Below are 18,211 nucleotides of genomic sequence, written 5' to 3' on the forward strand. Positions count from 1 at the left end.
TCTTGGTTGTAGGTTCCTGCTATTCATCACTTTGAATATTTCTTGCCACTCCCGTCTGGCCTGCATGGTTTCTGTTGAGAAATTAGCTGATAATCGTATGGGAGCTCCCTTGTAGGTAACTAACTGTTTTTCTCTTGCTGCTTGTAAGATTCTCTCTTTGTCTTTTGCTCTTGGCATTTTAATTATGATGTGTGTTGGTGTGGTCCTCTTTGGATTCCTTTTGTTTGGGGTTCTGTGTGCTTCCTGGACTTGTAAGTCTATTTCTTTCATCAGGTGGGGGAAGTTTTTGTTCATTATTTCTTTAAATAGGTTTTCAGCATCTTGCTCTCTCTCTTCTTCTGGTACCCCCATAATTCTGATGTTGGTTCGCTTGAAGTTGTCCCAGAGGCTTCTTACACTATCTTCAACTTTCTGAATTCTCTTCTCTTCATGCTTCTCTGGAAGAGTGTCCTTGGCCTCTTTGTATTCCAAATCTTTGAGTTGATTCTTGCAATCCTCTATTCTGCTTTTGGGTCTCTGTATAATATTTTTTATCTCAGTCAGTGTATGTTTAATTTCTAGTTGGTCCTCATTGAATTTATCGGCCTTTTCAGGAAGAGTGTCCTTGGCCTCTTTGTATTCCAAATCTTTGAGTTGATTCTTGCAATCCTTTAGTCTGCTTTTGGGTCTCTGTATAATATTTTTTTATCTCAGTCAGTGTATGTTTAATTTCTAGTTGGTCCTCATTGAATTTATCGGCCTTTTCCATGAAATTCTTGAAAAACCTTATAACCGTGGTTTTGAACTCTATGCCCAGTCTCTTGTTCTCCTCCATTTCTTTGGTTTGTGATCTGTTTCCTTGCCTTCTCATATTCTCTGCTTCCCTAAGTTGGTAGGGTAGTTTTGTGTACTAGGTGTCCTATTGGTTCAACGGGTCAGCCTCCCAGTTACTTGAGGTGGACACTCTTGGTGTACCCTTGTGTACTGTGTGTCCCCCAGCAGGAGCTACAGCAAGGGCTAGTTTTCTCCTCCTTTGCTTGGGCGGTTTTGGAGCAGTCTGACTGGAGCTGCAGTTGGTTAAGCTGCTCCAGAACAGGCCATTTATATGCAAAAGCCGCTGTGTGGAGCCGGGGCGGGTTTGTAGAATGTGCGGGGCAGGGCCTCAGGGCGGGGCTTCAGGGCTGGGCGGGGTCTCAGGGCGTCACTAGGCTGGGGCGTGGCCAACGGCAATGGCTGCCGTCAGCCATCTCTGCCTTTCCACGATTCCAAGACCCTGCGCCCCGCGCTCCAGCGCAGTAAACAATGATTGCTGGGCGCACCACTGCAAAAAAGTCACTCTCACTTTCCGACCCGATGGCCGAGAGTCCAGCTTCTCCCCGTAGGTGCCTGGGTCCCCCGAGTGTCCCCAGAAACTGGATTTCAGAGTGATCGGGAGCTTGTCTCCCTGCGGGTTGAAGAAAAGCCGTGCACCCAGCCGCCCGCCGCCGGCCCGATTCGCGTGCCTCCGTACCTCAGCTTTTCAGCGATTGTGCTTCTTTCTCTTCTTAGTTGTAAATCTTCCACTCAGCCAGCTTTCCCGTGGTTCTGGGTGGTAGACGTTTTTGTCTTTTAGTTGTATTTTTGAAATTGTTGTGTGAGGCAGCAGATTAGTTGTTTAACTATGCCGCCATCTTGGTTCCTCTCCAAGACTTCTTTCCCCACAACAATTTTAATACACCAATTATGAACTCTCAGAAAGAGAAACTGAAAAAACAAACAAACAAAAGTCCCATTTTCCATTGCAACAAAGAAATTAAGATACCTGGGAAAAAACTTAACCAAGGAGCTAAAAGATCTATACTTGTAGAACTATAGGACACTGAGAAAAGCGATAGAGGAACATATAAACAAATAAAAAAATATACTGTGTTTATGGATCTCTAGAATTAATACCACTAAAATGTCAATACTACCCAAGGCAATCTACAGATTCAATGCAATCCTTATTAACATACCAAGGGCATATATCACAGAATTGAACAAATATAACCAAAATTTATATGGAACCATAAAAGACCCTGAATAGCTGCAGCAATCTTGAGAAAGAAGAACAAAGTTGGAGGGAATCACAATACCGGATATCAAACTATGCTACAAAGCCATTATAATCAAAGCAGCCCAATACTGGCACAAGAACAGGCACATAGACCAATGGAACAGAACAGGAACCCAGAAATCGACCCAAGTCTTGACGCTCAATTAATAATTGACAAAGGAGGCAAGGACGTACAACGAAGTAAAGACCGTCTCTTCAACAAATGGTGCTGGGAAAACTGGACAGAAACATGCAAAAGATGAAACCAGACCACCAACTTACACCATACACATGAATAAACTCAAAATGGGTAAAAGACTCAAATGTAAGTCATGAAACCATACAAATCCTAGAAGAAACATAGGCAGCAATATCTCAGGCATCTCGCGTATCAGAATTATTGCCAATACATCTCCTAGGGCAAGACAGACAAAGGAAAATAAACAAATGGGACTACATCACAGTAAAATGCTTAGGACAAGAGGCCACCCAAAATGTGGTGGGGCAGCCCACTCCTTAAACTAGTCTTTTTCTCTTCATGGGTACAGACGTCCTGGACGCATCCCCAAGATTGTGAGAAATGGCTGGTGTACTTAAATTTCCAAGGACGGACTGGGAAACAAAAACAGGACCAAAATGAGACCTTTAATTACACCCTGAAGAGTGGGTGTCCATTTCACAGGATCACCAAGAGACCTAATAATTAATGGGCTAAGACCTTTTATAGTTACCTCCCTTTGTCTAGGCCCTAGGGGAATCTTTCTAGGACCTGTGATATTGGCCACGTGTACCGCTTGTACTCTCTCTCCTCACCCCCACACCGTTTGTTCTGGGGAAATTCAGTAATGGCTTGGCCACCTACTGTTTCTTTTCTATGAATATACACCGTAGGCATGTTCAATAGACTAACAATAAACAATTAAACCAAACAACAAACACAGGTAAAACAACAATCAACAGACAAGCGCCCATAACATGTAGACAAGACTTAATAAATCAGAGTCTTTCCATGGGTCTCTCAGATGTTTTACATTGCCTGGGACTTACAGCCAGGTGCAGCCCAGATCTCAGCCTGCTGTTCACAGATCTTATCATAGTCTGCTCTCCATGGCATTGACTGGCATCTAAAGTCATTTGAGCTAAAATCTGCCAGTTCCAAGGCATCACATGGTAATTTTCAGACGAAGCATTAAAGAGTCCTTTTTAAAATGTACTGTTAGCCCCATTTTCTCTAGTTGATGAGGCTTCTCACACTGGAGGTGGAGGATCAGGGGGTTTTACAGGCTGTATCTTAGGAGGAGAAGGTGACAAATCCTCCTGGCACCTGTAGGCTTTTGATGTCAATACAAAGTGGGCATAATGCAGTTTGAACAGGAGCCCCCAAAGTTAAAGATGACAAAGGCACTCGTTTTCCTTGAGCCTGGTTTAAGAGAGTACCTCTGACACCTTAATTCCTTTATCCTTGAGCATGCAAGGTAAACATTTACAATGATTTTTTGCCTTTTACTTCAAATCTTCCCCATCATATCTTGGCTGATTCCAGAAATGTCCCTGTCCACTTATGGTCGCGACTTCGAAGCTGGCAGGGGTTTTGTGCGCCCATGAGTTTCCACTTTCCTGTGAGTTTCCACTTTTCATTTTCACTCAGGCAAATTTTCTCCTTCAGTCTCGTGTTTGAGGCACCAATTGCTGTGATCTGCACAGCGAGGTTCAGGATCCGAAGGAGGTGCCGATGCACAAAAGAAAATACTGTACATGAAATATGAATTTAGAAGGCATTGAGGGCCAGGTGGAGACCTATTTCCTGAAGAGGCACACGGAGTCCAGGTCCATCTCCTTTCATTGCCTTTGAATACACATTTTCCCTTTAGCAATGCACACAGGCAGATCAAAGGTAAAGTTTGGTAAACAATGTAAGGACTATCAGGTCAGGAATTGCCTGGAGCCATTGCTCCCACAGCAGAGCAGTTTTGTGCTGATATTCAGCCCTGCTGAATATCAAAATCAATTGGCCTTTCAATGTCTCTTCTGCACTTTTATGCTAATTGCCGTTTGCTTTAGCCTCAGGCAACTGAATGTAGGAAATAGGCCTCCAGCTTAGTCAACTTTTAATGAAACTGGTTATTGAATTTCCCCAGAACAAAGAGGGAGGAGGGAAGAGGATATAAGAACAAATGACTGTGTGTGTGAGCCAGCATCACAATGGAAACCCCCAGGGGCGCCCATGACAAACTAGATAGGGGGAGCTGGAGACAACTAGAAAAGACCTCAGCAACTCCCCACCCCCTTTTTTCTAGGAAGAGAGAAAGAAAATCATCAATGATGAGAGAGAATCATTGATAGGTTGCCTCCTTCATCCCCTATAATGGGGATCAAACCCACAACCCAAACATGTGCCGTGATGGAGAACTGATCTATGACCTTCAGGATCATAGGTCGAAGCTCAACCACTGAGCCATGCTGGCTGGCTTTCCATTGATTTTAGACAGAGTGCAAGAGAGAGGGAAGGACAGAGACAACCATCGATTGGTTGCGTCCCGCACACACTCTGAACAGGGCTTGGGCCCGGTAGGAGCATGTAACCAAGGTACGTGCCCTTGATTTGAATTGAACCTGGGACCTTTTGGTCCACAGTCCAACACTCTATACACTGAAGTGAACCCGCTAGGACAGCCCTTTTTTCTTTTTAATGGCCCAGTGTGATACAATGAGACCTAGTCCACATATGAGGAAAACCGTTAACCCCATAGCACTGAGCCAATGAGGAACCAGAGGAGGGACTTTTTATTTTTTATTTATTTATTTTTATTTTTTTAAAAAATATATTTTATTGATTTTTCACAGAGAGGAAGGGAGAGGGATAGAGAGCCAGAAACATCGATGAGAGAGAAACATCGACCAGCTGCCTCCTGCACACCCCCCACCAGGGATGTGCCCGCAACCAATGCACATGCCCTTGACCGGAATCGAACCTGGGACCCTTCAGTCCGCAGACCGACGCTCTATCCACTGAGCCAAACCGGTTTCGGCGAGGAGGGACTTTTTAAAAAAAAATTTCTTTATTGATTAAGGTGTCACATATTTGTCCTCATTCCCCCATTCCAATCCCACACCCCTCCCCATGAGTGCCCCCAACCCCTGTTGTCCTTAACCATTGGTTAGGCTCGTATGCATGCACACAAGTCCCTTGGTTGATCTCTCCCCCCTACCCCCACCCTCTCCTACCCTCCCTCTGAGGCCCGAAAGTCCGATCGATGCCTTCTTATTTCTGGGTCTGTTCTTGTTCACCAGTCTATGTTGTTCATCATTTCCCCTAGATGAGTGAGATCATGTGTTACTAGAAATATACTTATAAGAACCAAATGTGAGACGAGCAATAATAGTTATGCTGACAGGCAAATGAATCAGTCTGTAGTAAGTTTCTTTCTGGACCAACAGTTCTTTTGAGACCCAATTTCAATGTCCACCAGTTCCTTACGTTTACATGTCGGCACTGACTTTTCAGCTCTGGGTGGTGGACAAATGGTGGTAATGCAGGTCCGACTCCCTCTGGTTTGGTCTCGCCTGGACGCAGGGGCGCGGCTTCACCCGGACTCAGGGGTGTGCGGCCTCACCTGGACCTTGGACCTAGCATCGCCCAGGCCCCGGGGCGTGTGGCCTCACCCGGACCCAGGTGTGTGCGGCCTCACCCGGTCCCAGGATCCAGCCTCACCCGGAACCAGGGGCCCGTGGCCTCTCCTGGACCCAAGGGCGCGGCCTCACCCGGACCTGGTAACAAGCCTCACCCCGATCCAGGGGCGCCCGGCCTCACCCAGACCCGGGACCCAGGCTCACCCGGATCCAGGGGTGCACGGCTTCACCCGGACCCAGGATTCAGCTAGACCCAGACCCAGGTGTGTGCGGCCTCACCCGGTCCCGGGATCCAGCCTCACCCAAACCCAGGGACGCGTGGCCTCACCCGGACCCAGGGGCGCATGGCCTCTCCTGGACCCAGGGACGCGACCCCACTTGGACGCGGGACCCAGCCTCATCCGGATCCAGGGGCACACGGCCTCATCCGGACCCGGGATCCAGCTTCACCCGGAACCCAAGGCGCAAGGCCTCTCCTGGACCCAGGGGCACACGGCCTCACCGGGACCCGGGATCCAGCTTCACCTGAACCCAGGGCGCGCAGCCTCCCCCGGACCCAGGGGCGCGCGGCCTAACCTGGACCCGGGACCCAGCTTCACCCAGATCCAGGGGCGCACGGTCTCACCCGGACCCGGGATCCAGCTACTCCTGGACCCAGGGGCGCGGCCTCACCCGGACCCAGGACCCAGCCAGAGCAGGGACTTTTGCACCCTGGGGAGAAATAGCCTGTGATGGCTACTCCATGTGTGCCTGTACAGCCTGACACCCTCTCTTTCAAGGACATGTTAAAAGTCTCCTTTTTGCCATACTTCCGTCTGCAATCCCGTTATTTTAATCCAGACAGAAGAACATTTCTTCGCTGAGGCCCAGTGTCCTGGGCTCGTTGGAGGCTTTGTCCTGCTGCAGGTGTCTCGTGAGCTCCAGGCTGGGCAGTGTTGCTTCTTGGTAGTGTTAATGTGAAAACATTCAAACCTGTCAAGAACTTTTGTGAGTTTAATTGAGCCAAACTTTAGACAATTGCCGGGAAGCAGAATCACAAGGGATTGGGACAATGCTGTGGAGAATTTCACCTTGCTTCATTCATTGTAATCAAAGGAGGAGACCAACCTGGGTTACTTGAAATCCATTGGTGATACATTAGGGAGGTGGGAGAAAGCAAAGGAGGAGGGTTGAGATGTTGGGTGGAGGGGGGCGGGGGAGACCTCTGGGAATGGATAAAAAGTGAAATGATGGACACATGCTTTTTTTACTTCTTCTGCTGGGTATAGCTTAATTAACAGGCAACAATTAACACGATAACAGTAACAATGAAGGAATCTGTGGTTGCTGCCCTGGAGCCTAGGGCATTTGCTTGTGCTCTGAGGGGTCTGGAAGAAGTTACAAGTTACCCTGACATTTCAATGATATGTTATCATAGATGCAAAAGGACAATTAGGCTCAGTTAAGGTAAAGACTGACCTTTGTCAGGGAAGATGCTGGCCTAGGACATGTCCAGTATAAAGTGCTTTTTAGTGAAAATGTTTTAAGTTCAGACCATGCTTTGTGGCTACTTTAGGTCACTGAGTTTGCCAGGCTGCCATGAAGGCCTCCCCTGAGCTAGTCAGGTTAGTATGTGGCAGTTTTTCATCCACAGCAGGGAATTTAACTTTGCTGTAATGACATTGCATGTGTGCAAGTAGCTAGAGAGAAGCCTGACATGGATGCAATGGGACATGGGTCTGCTTATTTCTCCCTTATTTCCACGTTAGCATTAATAGACAGGGTTCCCACCTCCCCCTCCTCAAACCCAGCTGAATACACGCCCATTCCCACCCACGGCCACACCCTGTCATTGTTGCCTCAGCTGACCCAGCCACACTGCCCTTGGCAGGGAGTGGCCACTGCAGATGGTGGGGACCAGGTTTCACTGAGGACCCTCCCTCTCTCCGTTACCATCCACGGTTCTCCCCCACCAAGGGCATGAGGCTGGCAGAGGGTCCGGTCACCCTCAGGACGCCCCTCTTGCTGCTTGGGCTCTGGGTGGTGCTGGGTCCCGCCCAGTGTTCTCAAGGTCGTCCCTCCTGGCGCTACATCTCCTCGGAGGTGGTGATTCCCAGGAAGGAGCTGCACCATGGCAAAGCCGTGCTGGCAGCAGGCTGGCTCTCCTACAGCCTGAGGTTCGGGGGCCAGAGACACGTCCTCCACATGCGGCGAAAGAGACTCTTTTGGCCTGGACAGCTGGTGGTGATGACGCAGGATGACCAGGGGGCCTTGCAGGTGGACTACCCCTATTTCCCTCTCGACTGTTACTACCTGGGCTATCTGGAGGATGTTCCTCTCTCCATGGTCACCGTGGACACGTGCTATGGGGGCCTGGAAGGCATCATGAAGGTGGATGACCTGGCCTATGAAATCAAACCCCTCAAGGATTCCCAGAGGTTTGAGCACATCGTTTCTCAGATCGTAGCCAACACTAACGCCATAGGACCCATGTCCACGCTGGGACACAAGGCTAAGGGGCACCCTGTGTTCTCTGACCCGAACCCCAGTGCTGCCTCCAGGATCAGCAGTAAGATCTATTCATCCCACAGTGGAAATATGAAAGGCTGTCTCATGAGTGCCCATTCCACTTATACTGTGTACAACAATGTGTCACGGTGTGCCCAATTCCTCGTAAATCTAGGTAGTTTAATAGACGCCATGTTTCGAGGTCTCGAAATAAGGTACTACATTAGCCTCATTGTCATTTATAATAAGAGAGAGCCAGCAGATATGAACAACTATTTTGTGCCAGAGGGTCCATTTGCTAAGAATTATGATGCTAATATTTACAATGTATTTCAGCCAGATTCAGGCTTAATCGTGAAAAGAGATGGGCCCCATGAAGTTAATTTCAATCCAGTTAGCCACGGACTATGCTCAAAGTATAGTCTCATCTATCTTGGCCACCTATCCAGACATTATCTATTGTTATCAATTATAGCCTCCCACCAAATAGGGATCACTTTCGGTCTGTGGTTAGATACGAACGACTGTGTTTGCCAGAGAAGGGCCACCTGTATCATGTACAGGTACCCTGTGTTGACAGATTCATTCAGTAACTGTTCCTTTGCACACACACTACACATACTTTATAATTATGGACTCTGCCTTTTTGAACGTGAAATAGTGTATTCAAACAGAAGCCTGACACCCATTCGATGTGGAAACTCTGTGGTGGAAGACAAAGAGCAGTGTGACTGTGGGACCTTCAAGCAGTGTTACACCAACCCATGTTGCGACAGTGACTGCCGCTTTACACCTGGGAGCATTTGTAACAGGGAAACCTGCTGCACCAACTGCACCTACACGCCCGCGGGGACGCTCTGCAGACCAATCCAGAACATCTGTGACCTTCCCGAGTACTGTAAGGGGAAGGACACGCGGTGCCCCAGTGATTTTTATCTGCAAGATGGAACCCCGTGCACCGAGGACGGCTACTGCTACCATGGCAATTGTACGGACCGCAGTATGCACTGCAAGGAGATCTTTGGGGAAGGGGCGCTGAACGCTCCCGACGTCTGCTATGGCATAAATAAAAAGGGCAACCGATTTGGACACTGTAAAGTTACTGTAAAATTCAAAACAACACCTTGTGCTAATGCTGACGTTAAGTGTGGACGCCTACAGTGTGTCAACGTCACTCATCTGCCTCGGTTGCAGGAACATGTGGGGTTCCATCACTCCTTATTAGGGGGGTTCTTGTGTTTTGGGGTGGGTGCACACCGAGGGACAAGCTCAACTGATGTTGGTATTGTGAGACCTGGTACCCCCTGTGGGCGTGGAAAGTTCTGTCTCGAGAGATATTGCAATGCTACTCTGGCGGCCATAAACTACAACTGTCCCCCTTCGAAATGCAACTACAGGGGCGTGTGCAACAATAAAAGGAACTGCCATTGCCATGTAGGCTGGGACCCTCCCCGGTGCATAAACACTGGAGCCGGAGGGAGTGTGGACAGCGGACCCCCTCCAAGAAGAACGCGGACAGTGAGGGAAAGTGGTATGTCAGTGGTGTATTTGAGAATCGTTTTTGGTCGCTTGCTTGCCCTCATAGCTGCACTCCTCTTCGGTGTAGCCACGAATGTGAGAACTGTCCAGACCACTACAGTCACTGAAGTGAACGTTCGTAGGAAGTAAACAACAAGTCAGCCTTCGGACCCCTGTACAACTCAGGCAACATGAAGAAACACCTGCAAAAAGTCACCATATCCGGCTGGCAGAGCTCAAGCCCACATTTCTGAGCGGCTGCAGGGGTCCTGGCCCACATCCAGGGTGTGCACCGTGGATGTTTTCACACCACTCTGACAGCTCGCTGGCCAGTGTCTGCAATAAAGCTTGAGCACCGCAATTTGGCATTCTGTGCAGTCCTTGTAGGTCTGTAAGAGCCCTGAGAGAGCCAGAGGCTCGGGCCTAGAGAGGAGACCTGGCCAGCAGCTGGCCTTGCGCTGTGGACGCCTGTCCCAGGATTAGTGACAGTGGCCACAGGTTCCTTTACGGCCAATTCCTGAGAGCTCCCCACAATTGTGCCCTTGATCACCGAGTGACCCTCAGTCCCTGGGTAAGGTCTCCTCTAAACTGCTTGGGTTCAGGGCAATGGCGAGCTCCTCCCCTCCCCCAAACCTGCCTGTTTCACATGGGGTTGGGGGAGGGTGGGTGTGGGCTGTGGGCTGACAGTGAGGGTTCCTTGTCTGCTAGTGACCCCTGAGCGCCCTGGAGAGCACCCTTCCCTGTGTGGAGGCAGACCAGTGAGTGGCACTCAATCAGAAAGAAGTGGCCCTCGTGACTCTGGCCTCAGAGGGAGAAGGCAAGCAGAGAGCAGGTAACCCTCCCCTTACTTGCTCCACCAGAACCATCCTCTCGTCTTCTGTAATTTCGCTTGCTTCTTGCATGATTCACAGCCATCCGCCCAGGCTGCCACATGTGTGGAAAGCCACCTGAATACCCAGAAGCTTATCAGGTATGAAAAAAGGTCAGAACCCGGGCGCAGGGCTCAGCCTCTGGAGAGAACTCCCCTGAGCCCACAGCGGTGCAAATAAGTCTTTTTCTGAACCTCCAAGTGCATTTGGATTGTCGCTTCTCCCCAATCTGATTTCTGCCATCACATTTGTTTTCCTGTTTTCCGAGAAGCCAACAGCCACTCTGGCCCTTTGAGCCACCATTGTCGGACGCCATCAGAGGCAGCCGCTAATTTCGGTTTCCCGCGAAGGACGGGAAGGCTCTCTGCTGGTGATTTTACTGATCCCGACCCTTGTGAGCCCGAAAGTAGTCGGCCACTGCTGTCCTCGAACGGACTCCAGGGAAGACAATAAAGTCTGCCAGGACCAGGGCATGAGAATGGTAAGTGTCCCTGGGGAACTTGGACCGAGTTCAGGCCCGCCTTGAAGTCGGAAGGGTATCTTGATCAACTACTGAGCAGTGTGGTCACCGCATAGGATAGGAGACTCCTGGGGTGGGAGTCTGGAACTCTGTGTGAATCTGTGTGCATGTGTGTGTATGACTGTGCCCCATGGCGTCAGCTATGGAGCCTGAGTGAGTCCCTACCTGCGGTTCTGTGGTGACCTCATATGGCTTAGGGCGGTGTCAGGTTCTGGGGGACACTGCCCTCCGGGCGAACCCTGATCCGGGTCAGGGCCTTATACTGACCTGCCAATGCTAAGGGGCACCTAATTCCCCGCGAGGGGAGTGGCCAGGTGGACGACAGGAAGAGCTCCCCTTAGGTTGTCTCACGACACTTTTTCTGGGAGGGGTTTAGTTAATCAGTTTGGACACCATCAAGGGGGAGAAGGGGTTCCTCATAACCTACAGGTCTGGAATGTATGATTAAAAACTTTAAGAAAGGGTTCTCAGGAGATTATGGGGTAACTGACCCCCGGAAACCTGCGCACACTCTGTGAATTGGAATGGCCCACCGTTGGTGTAGGATGGCCCCCGAAGGCACTCTTGATGTCCCCATGGTCCGTGCTGTATATGGGGTCGTCACTGGAAGCCCCGGCCACCAGGACCAGTTTCCTTACATAGACCAATGGTTGGAAATAGCTCAGATCAACCTTCCTGGGTCCGGTTCTGCGTTACTGGTCAGGGACAGTGTAAGGTCCTCGTGGCACAAAGTGAAAGGAAGACTTCACGAAAAGAACAGAGGCCCCCCATATTAGAAGGGGACTCAGAGGAAGCTATTTCACTGCTGCCACCATACGCGCCAATGCCGCTCTACCTGAAGATGGGGAACCTCACCTGCCGGACAGCCCGCAGCCATCGATCTCACCCCTGCCTGCAGCTAGCCCGCCGCCACTACCAGGGTCTCCTCAGCCTGTGGGAAGACACCTTGGGTCAGCGGCCCAAGCCCAAGGACCAAGACCCCCAGGAGCAATGCAGATGCCATTGTGGGAGATAAGGGGTCCACAGAGAATAGGCCCTGATGGGACGTCCCAGAAGGGGGTGAGTCTTCTAGTACCAGCCATTCTCCACCACTGCCCTCCTCAACTGGGAACATCACATGCCGCCATATCCCGAAACACCTCAGGCAATGGTTGATCTTCTAGAATCCATATTTCAGACTCATTGCCCACCCTGGGTCAAATGTAAACAGCTCCTCCTCACATTGTTCAACACAGAAGAACTCCGTGGAATAGTCACTGAAGCCAGGAAATGGCTGCAGACTCAATACCCAACTGGACATCTACGTGGAGAAGCCCGGGCAGGCGAAGCTCGCCTGATGGAGAACCACGCTGGGACCCAAAGACAGAGGAGGGAAGAAGTCGTCTACAAAGATGTCGACTCGCCTTCCTCCAAGGGATCAGGGCAGCGGCCAAGAAGCCTACAAACATGGCAAAGGCCTCTAAGGTCCTGCAGAAATGGGGTGAGAGTCTGGCTGATTTTTATGAGAGTCTGCGAGGCCTTCAGAGTCTACACTCCGGAGGCCCCTGAAAGCCAGCGCATGGTCAATGCTGCCTTTGTGGGGTAGGCTCAAACCGACATCAGACAGAAACCTCAAAAATTAGAGGGGTTCGCCAGAAGGAATGCCACTGAATTGATAGAAATTGCCAACGAGGCCTTTGTGAACCGAGACCGTACTACCAAGAAGGAGGAAGAAGGAAGAATGCAAAGGGAGGGCCTCTCCTGGCTGCTGCCTTGAGGCAACCAGCCCTGATGAAGACCCCAGATGGAGACAACGAGGGACTAAAGAACCAAGAAGGAACGGGCCCCAGAGACGGGACCAATGTGCCTCCTGCACGGAATCGTGGCACTGGAAAATTGAGTGCCCCAACTGTCAGAAGGGGAAGCCAGGAGCTTCTGCTCCACCCAGCCGCTACGGGGCAGACCCACCAGAGGCCTACCAGATCGGCCTGGCAGGAGTAGATTCCAACTAGGAAAGACCAGCTCTATCCAACTTGGCCCCCATGAGCATGGCCATGGTCCATGTGAAGGTTGGGGGCCAAACAGTCAAGTTTACGGTAGACACAGGGGCCGAACATTCTGTAGTGACATAAAAGGTGGCATCCCTATCAGGATAACATGTCACCATTGTGGGGGCTGCCAGGACCAAAACCTGTAGACCACTCTGTGGCCCCCAACAATGCCCCTTCGGATCCACCAGGTAGTCCATGAGCTCCTGTATCTACCAGACTGCCCGGTCCCGCTGCTGGGCAGGGACCTGCTGGTAGAGATGGGTGCAGAGATAGTCTTTACTCTGGATGGATCGGCACGACTGTGCCTAGATAAGGAAGTCCCTCCCATGATCCTGTCTGTGCCGGCACCACGGGAAGAAGAATATGAGGCTGTATACCTCCCCAGCCAATAAGCTTTTTGGCAAGTATCATTTCATACTTTCTTTCTGTAGGTGTACAACCAAATTTACACCAAGATACATTTTTCACCAAAATGTTAACAGACTATGTAAAGCATTTTACAACTTGGTTTTGTTTTCCAATTAATAACCAATCACAGTTTTCTTTCCCCAGAAAACAGCTATAAAAACTACATATACACACACACACACAGACACACACACACACACACACACACACACACACACACACACTTTTGTTAACCCTTACCTGCGGATATTTTTTCCTTTTAAAAGACTGGAAAAGGGGGGTGGAGAAACACGTGAGGGGACACATCAATTGGTTGCCTCTTGCACCCGCCCAACCGGGCCGGGGCCGGAACTTGCAACCCAGTATGTGCCTTTGTGGGAGGGCTGGCACTATCTAGTGAGCCACACCAGCCGGGGCTGTTTTTAGTGTTTGAATATACAACATATTTACATCCAATATTTGAATGCACAATATATTTAAAGAAGACGATTTTAATGGGCATTTAGTTTAAAAAGCTCCCAATGGAAGTACCATTTGAGCTGAGGCCTGAGATTGAAGTGTTGTCTAGGTGAGATGAGGTGGGGCCTTCCTAGGGAGACAGTAAACTGCAAAGGCTCCAAGCCAGGGGGCAGTGCGCATGGGAGCTAGCTACATGTGATCCTGAGAGGAAAGGGAGCTCAGACGAGGGGGAGGTACACGGGCAGGACAGCCACGAGGCCGGGGTGAGTAGGCACAGTGGAGGGCACTCAGTTGAGTAGCACGAGCTGGAGACCACATTGGACTGGATGAGGGAGGTGGCTCAGTTCAGCTATATTCTCAGAATTAAGACACATGTTCACCGCATTTGTCATGAAGAGTAGGTTACCATCCATCTTTAAGTTTTTACAACGTGATAGACAAAACTTGGCCTTGCAGATGGTTTTGAGTTGCTATGATTACTAGTAAAGTAAAAAGAGTCTTTTCACATGTTTAATGGACATTTCAATTTCTTGCCCTGTGGAACTCCTCTTACCCTCTGGGCTGGCACCCCAGGGAGCATGCAGGTAGCGACCGAGTTGCAGTTGGGGGCTGTAGGGAGTGTGAAGTGAGAACTCAAGTCTGTCAGCTCCTTGGAGGTTCCCGTGGCTGCCATGGCCTTGGGAATGGGGGTTCTTGCCTTCTGAGGGAAGGACCTGCCTCAGTCACCCTGCTCAGCAGTGCTGCCGTGTGCTGCCCCATGACGGCCAGTCATTGGAGCCAGGCAGCCTTGTGCTCCAGTCCCCATTCCAGTTGCGTGACTTGGGTACTTCAAGCCTGTTCCCTCCTTTGGAAACGGTCCCTAATAAAGCTTCAGTCTTTTCTTTACCCATAGTTCCTGGGTGAGGCACTAGGCACTTGAAAGCCACACTCACTAGCTGAGCACCTGCAGGCAGTTTACACAGCGAGAACTGTGGAGGCCAGACCCTGCTGGGTCAGTCACTGTATGCTTCAGTGCTGGGCAAGTCTGAGTTTCCCTTCTCATCCATAAAGTCAAGAGACTGGACGAGATAACCCTAGAGGCTTTCCAGGAGTATAACTGACCTAATGGCCATTACAGAAAATAACAGGGTAGCAAGGAGGATGGCACCCCTGAGACTAGGCTAGCCTGGAATAACTGGCTTTCAATCCTTTATGCCTCCCAGCAAGCATGAACTCTGGCTACTTGAAAAGGGGTACAAACCGTGGTCTCAGTTCTACCTTATGCCAGGCTTCTTTGTCCGTCTACTGCCCCAGCCAGGCTGAGGGCACCAAATGCATTTCAAATGTGGACAAGTAACAGACTATAGAGAGCCCTCTGAACCTCTTAGAGCCAAACCATCCTATCTAATAAAGGGCTCATGCGCTCATTAGGACGAAGCGGGGGCTGCGAGGGCTGTGCCCCTTGTGAGAATTTCGTGCACCTGGCGCCTAGTGAGTTATGAAACACGGTGTTAAACTGTTTACCTTGATTCGAGGCATAGTAACTGTAGGTGGCTTTGCTTCAGCCACAAAACTGTGAGATGCTCCTTTTTCCACAAGGTAAGTTGTGTAGGGCATAAATTTCACACCCTTTGACCCAAACACAAAATCATCTCTCAAGGCATCGATCAGCATAATAACAACTTTCCCGAAGAGAGGTGCGGGGAGCTTGGTCCAATTGGAACTGGCCCCTAAAAGGGTTTGAAAGGAAAAGAAAATGGAGGTGTCCACTTTACTTAGCATTCCAGCACCTATAACCTAGCTGCTGCCCACTTCTCTAGCACAGCTCCTGCCACGTCTGTGCGTACCCACCCACCCACCGACCCACAGAACAATGCCCTCCCCCACAGGGTGGGGGGCGGCTCCCACCAGGTAGCTCGGGAGCCCCAGGACCGCGTTAGGAACTGCCCTCAGCTCGGCGAGGAGGAAGTTCTGGGCCCGGGGAGGCCCTGCCGAGGCCAGGGCCCTGGAGCGGTAAATGCAGGCGCTGGACCTGCGAACACGCGCTTCACTGCGCGGAAGGGCGAGCTTCCGCCACTTGTGTTCGCGTGGTCGGCGGCTCGTAGTGTGTGGACCTGGGCAAAACGGAGCCTCTCCCTGGCATGGACTGCCGGGAGGGAGAACCGAGCAGGGGTCCCTGCAGGCGCTCGTCACTCCCCGCGACAAGGGGGCCTGGCGGAATGCAGGAGAGAAAAGCGAGGGCTCAGCAGGGATCCTTATCTGTTGTGACTCAATGAGCAAAGCGGGCGCCGGGAACCCAGGGGCTCCGCGCTGCTCGGGGAAGGGGCGCGGGCTGGAGGGTGGCGGCCCGGCTGGGAGAGCTGACTTTTCGGTGACCAGACCGGAGGGCCGAAACGGGGCCGACAGGGCGGTTGTCACGTTGTCGGACAGACAGAGAGAGGCCGGAGCGGCCAGGAGAGGGGCCTCGGGTGGGGGCCGGGGGGCGCTCAGGAGGAGGGTCCTCCGCAAAGGAGTGGCCCGGGAGCGGGGCCCTACCTGCCGAGGGCTCGGGCGCCGCCGGGGGCTCGGGCTTGGAGGAGGAGCGCACGGGAGGCGGGAAGAAGCCCCGCAGGAAGAGCGCGACTCCCAGCACCTCGATCACCACGCAGCCCGCGGCGAAGGCCCCGCCGCCCAGCCGCATCGCGCCGCCCGCCGCCGCCCGGCCGCCTCCGGCTGCGGGAACAGCGGGGAGCAGGTGCGCTCCGCGGCCCCGGCTGCAGCCAGCCCCGCGCGTCCGGGCGGCCTGCGCTCCAGCGACACACCCGCGAGGGGCGAGCGCTTCCGGGGGCCCAGCCGCCCGGTTGGAGGCCCCGTGCAGCACTTCCGGCGCGCCGGCCCAATCCCCGCAGGGTTCCCGCCCACCGGCGAATCCCGCGGCGCGGCCCCGCCCACCGCGCCTTGGAGCCGGGGCCATTGGGCTGGGGCCCGCCCGTCTCCCGCCAGGTTTGGGGTTGGGGTGAGGGTCGTGGGCTAAGGAGTGGGGCAGAGGCTGGAGGGGAAGCCCCACAACCGAGGGGAGGGGTCGGGGCGCCTGTGGCCACTCGGGCCAGCGCAGCAGACAGGGGCCACTCCCGGGAGCGTTCATCCCGAGCGTTAGAAAGAAGCTGAGCCCCCAAGTACGGGGTCAGACAGAACACAAAACACTCGGGAGCCAGGCAGCAGGGCAACCATATTGACGTCCACGTAGGAGGGTGCAGACATGCTATGGGGCGACCCGCAAGAGGTGCCCCGCAGAGGCAGGGATGCGCACCGACCCGCCTCAGGAAGCCGGCCGGGCTACAGCTGCCGCCCTGGGCCGCGGGCGAGGCCGAGCTGCCGGGAGACCACAGGTGTCACAGCGAATTGACTCTCGGAACCCGCACGGGGGAGTTCGGACGGTGACAGCGACAGCCCCGAGGTCACAGCAGCTCCTCCTGCCGTTTCCGAGACACTCAGGGCGCAGGTGCAGCGCCTGGGCCCGCGGGGCCGGAGCGGGCAGCGCCCCCTCCCTCCAAACTCCGGCCTCCGTCCCAAGGCCTCCCGCCTGCAGGCGGCGCCGCGGTGCAGAGTGTGCGGCCCGGAACCTTCCACTGGGCTCTGGGCGGATGGAATCGTCGGTTCAGACTCCGCCCCTCCTTCCCGGATTCGCCGGGAACGGGTGTGGAGGACCGGGAGCTCCACTTTGGACGAAGTTTGTAAGCACTGGGCAGAGCGTGGGCCGACAGCCAGGTGCGGAGCAGGAGGACCGTCCGGCGGTGGCTGACGAGAGGGTGGTGACCATGGTGACCGAGTGAACAGGTTTCCATCCCGATCTCCCTCGGCCCTTCTTTCTCCCCCGCTGACTGACGTCGACTCTGCCGATGGCGCCGGAGTGGTTTGTGTAAGAACAACAGGCCGCTCCTAGTGTCAGGTGACCAGGTTTAACACGGGTGAAGCGGGACACCATTGACGGGGGCGGGGGGGGGGAGGGGGGTTCTTGATGAAAAATTTGGTCTATATGGAGCAACAAAAATTTTCATAGAACACAAAAATGGTATTGTAATAGGTTTTTAAAAATTTCAACGTAAGTACAATTTACAAATATAATAAATAAAAAGTTATGTATAGTATTATTTTATTCTTTGGCATATTTCTCATTTGAGTGAATTTTTTTTAGTAGATTGCTGTCGTTGTTTAAAAGGTCATGAAATTTTCACAAGAATTTGTTAAATTATATTTCACACCTAAAACGGCTTTCAAA

The 18,211-nt window shown here is 52.1% G+C and overlaps 2 protein-coding genes across 6 annotated transcripts in view; one reads left to right on the forward strand and one right to left on the reverse strand.

The window, feature by feature from the left end:
* Nucleotides 1-16,769, reverse strand: part of LOC129147317 (GPI ethanolamine phosphate transferase 2-like) — a 32,347-nt gene extending 15,578 nt beyond the window's left edge. The window contains exons 1-3 of one of the 5 annotated variants that reach the window (XM_054708937.1): nt 16,489-16,769; nt 15,478-15,683; nt 5,262-5,366 (exon numbers count right to left, since the gene is read on the reverse strand). In XM_054708937.1, the coding sequence (XP_054564912.1) occupies nt 5,358-5,366; nt 15,478-15,683; nt 16,489-16,633 (360 nt within the window). In that variant the 5' untranslated portion in view covers nt 16,634-16,769 and the 3' untranslated portion in view covers nt 5,262-5,357. Of the gene's footprint in view, nt 1-5,261; nt 5,367-6,533; nt 6,656-6,756; nt 6,799-14,358; nt 15,684-16,488 lie in introns of those variants that run through there. The other 4 variants (XM_054708945.1, XM_054708949.1, XM_054708944.1 and 1 more) reach the window with 4 other exon arrangements.
* Nucleotides 7,586-10,033, forward strand: LOC129147313 (disintegrin and metalloproteinase domain-containing protein 21-like). Its single transcript, XM_054708915.1, has one exon. It carries the CDS (start codon nt 7,643-7,645, stop codon nt 9,836-9,838), a length of 2,196 nt encoding a protein of 731 aa, XP_054564890.1. The 5' UTR covers nt 7,586-7,642; the 3' UTR covers nt 9,839-10,033.
* Nucleotides 16,770-18,211: the final 1,442 nt, after the last annotated feature.

Source organism: Eptesicus fuscus, chromosome 2 (genome assembly GCF_027574615.1).
Source record: "Eptesicus fuscus isolate TK198812 chromosome 2, DD_ASM_mEF_20220401, whole genome shotgun sequence".
In the NCBI taxonomy this organism is placed as follows: domain Eukaryota; kingdom Metazoa; phylum Chordata; class Mammalia; order Chiroptera; family Vespertilionidae; genus Eptesicus; species Eptesicus fuscus.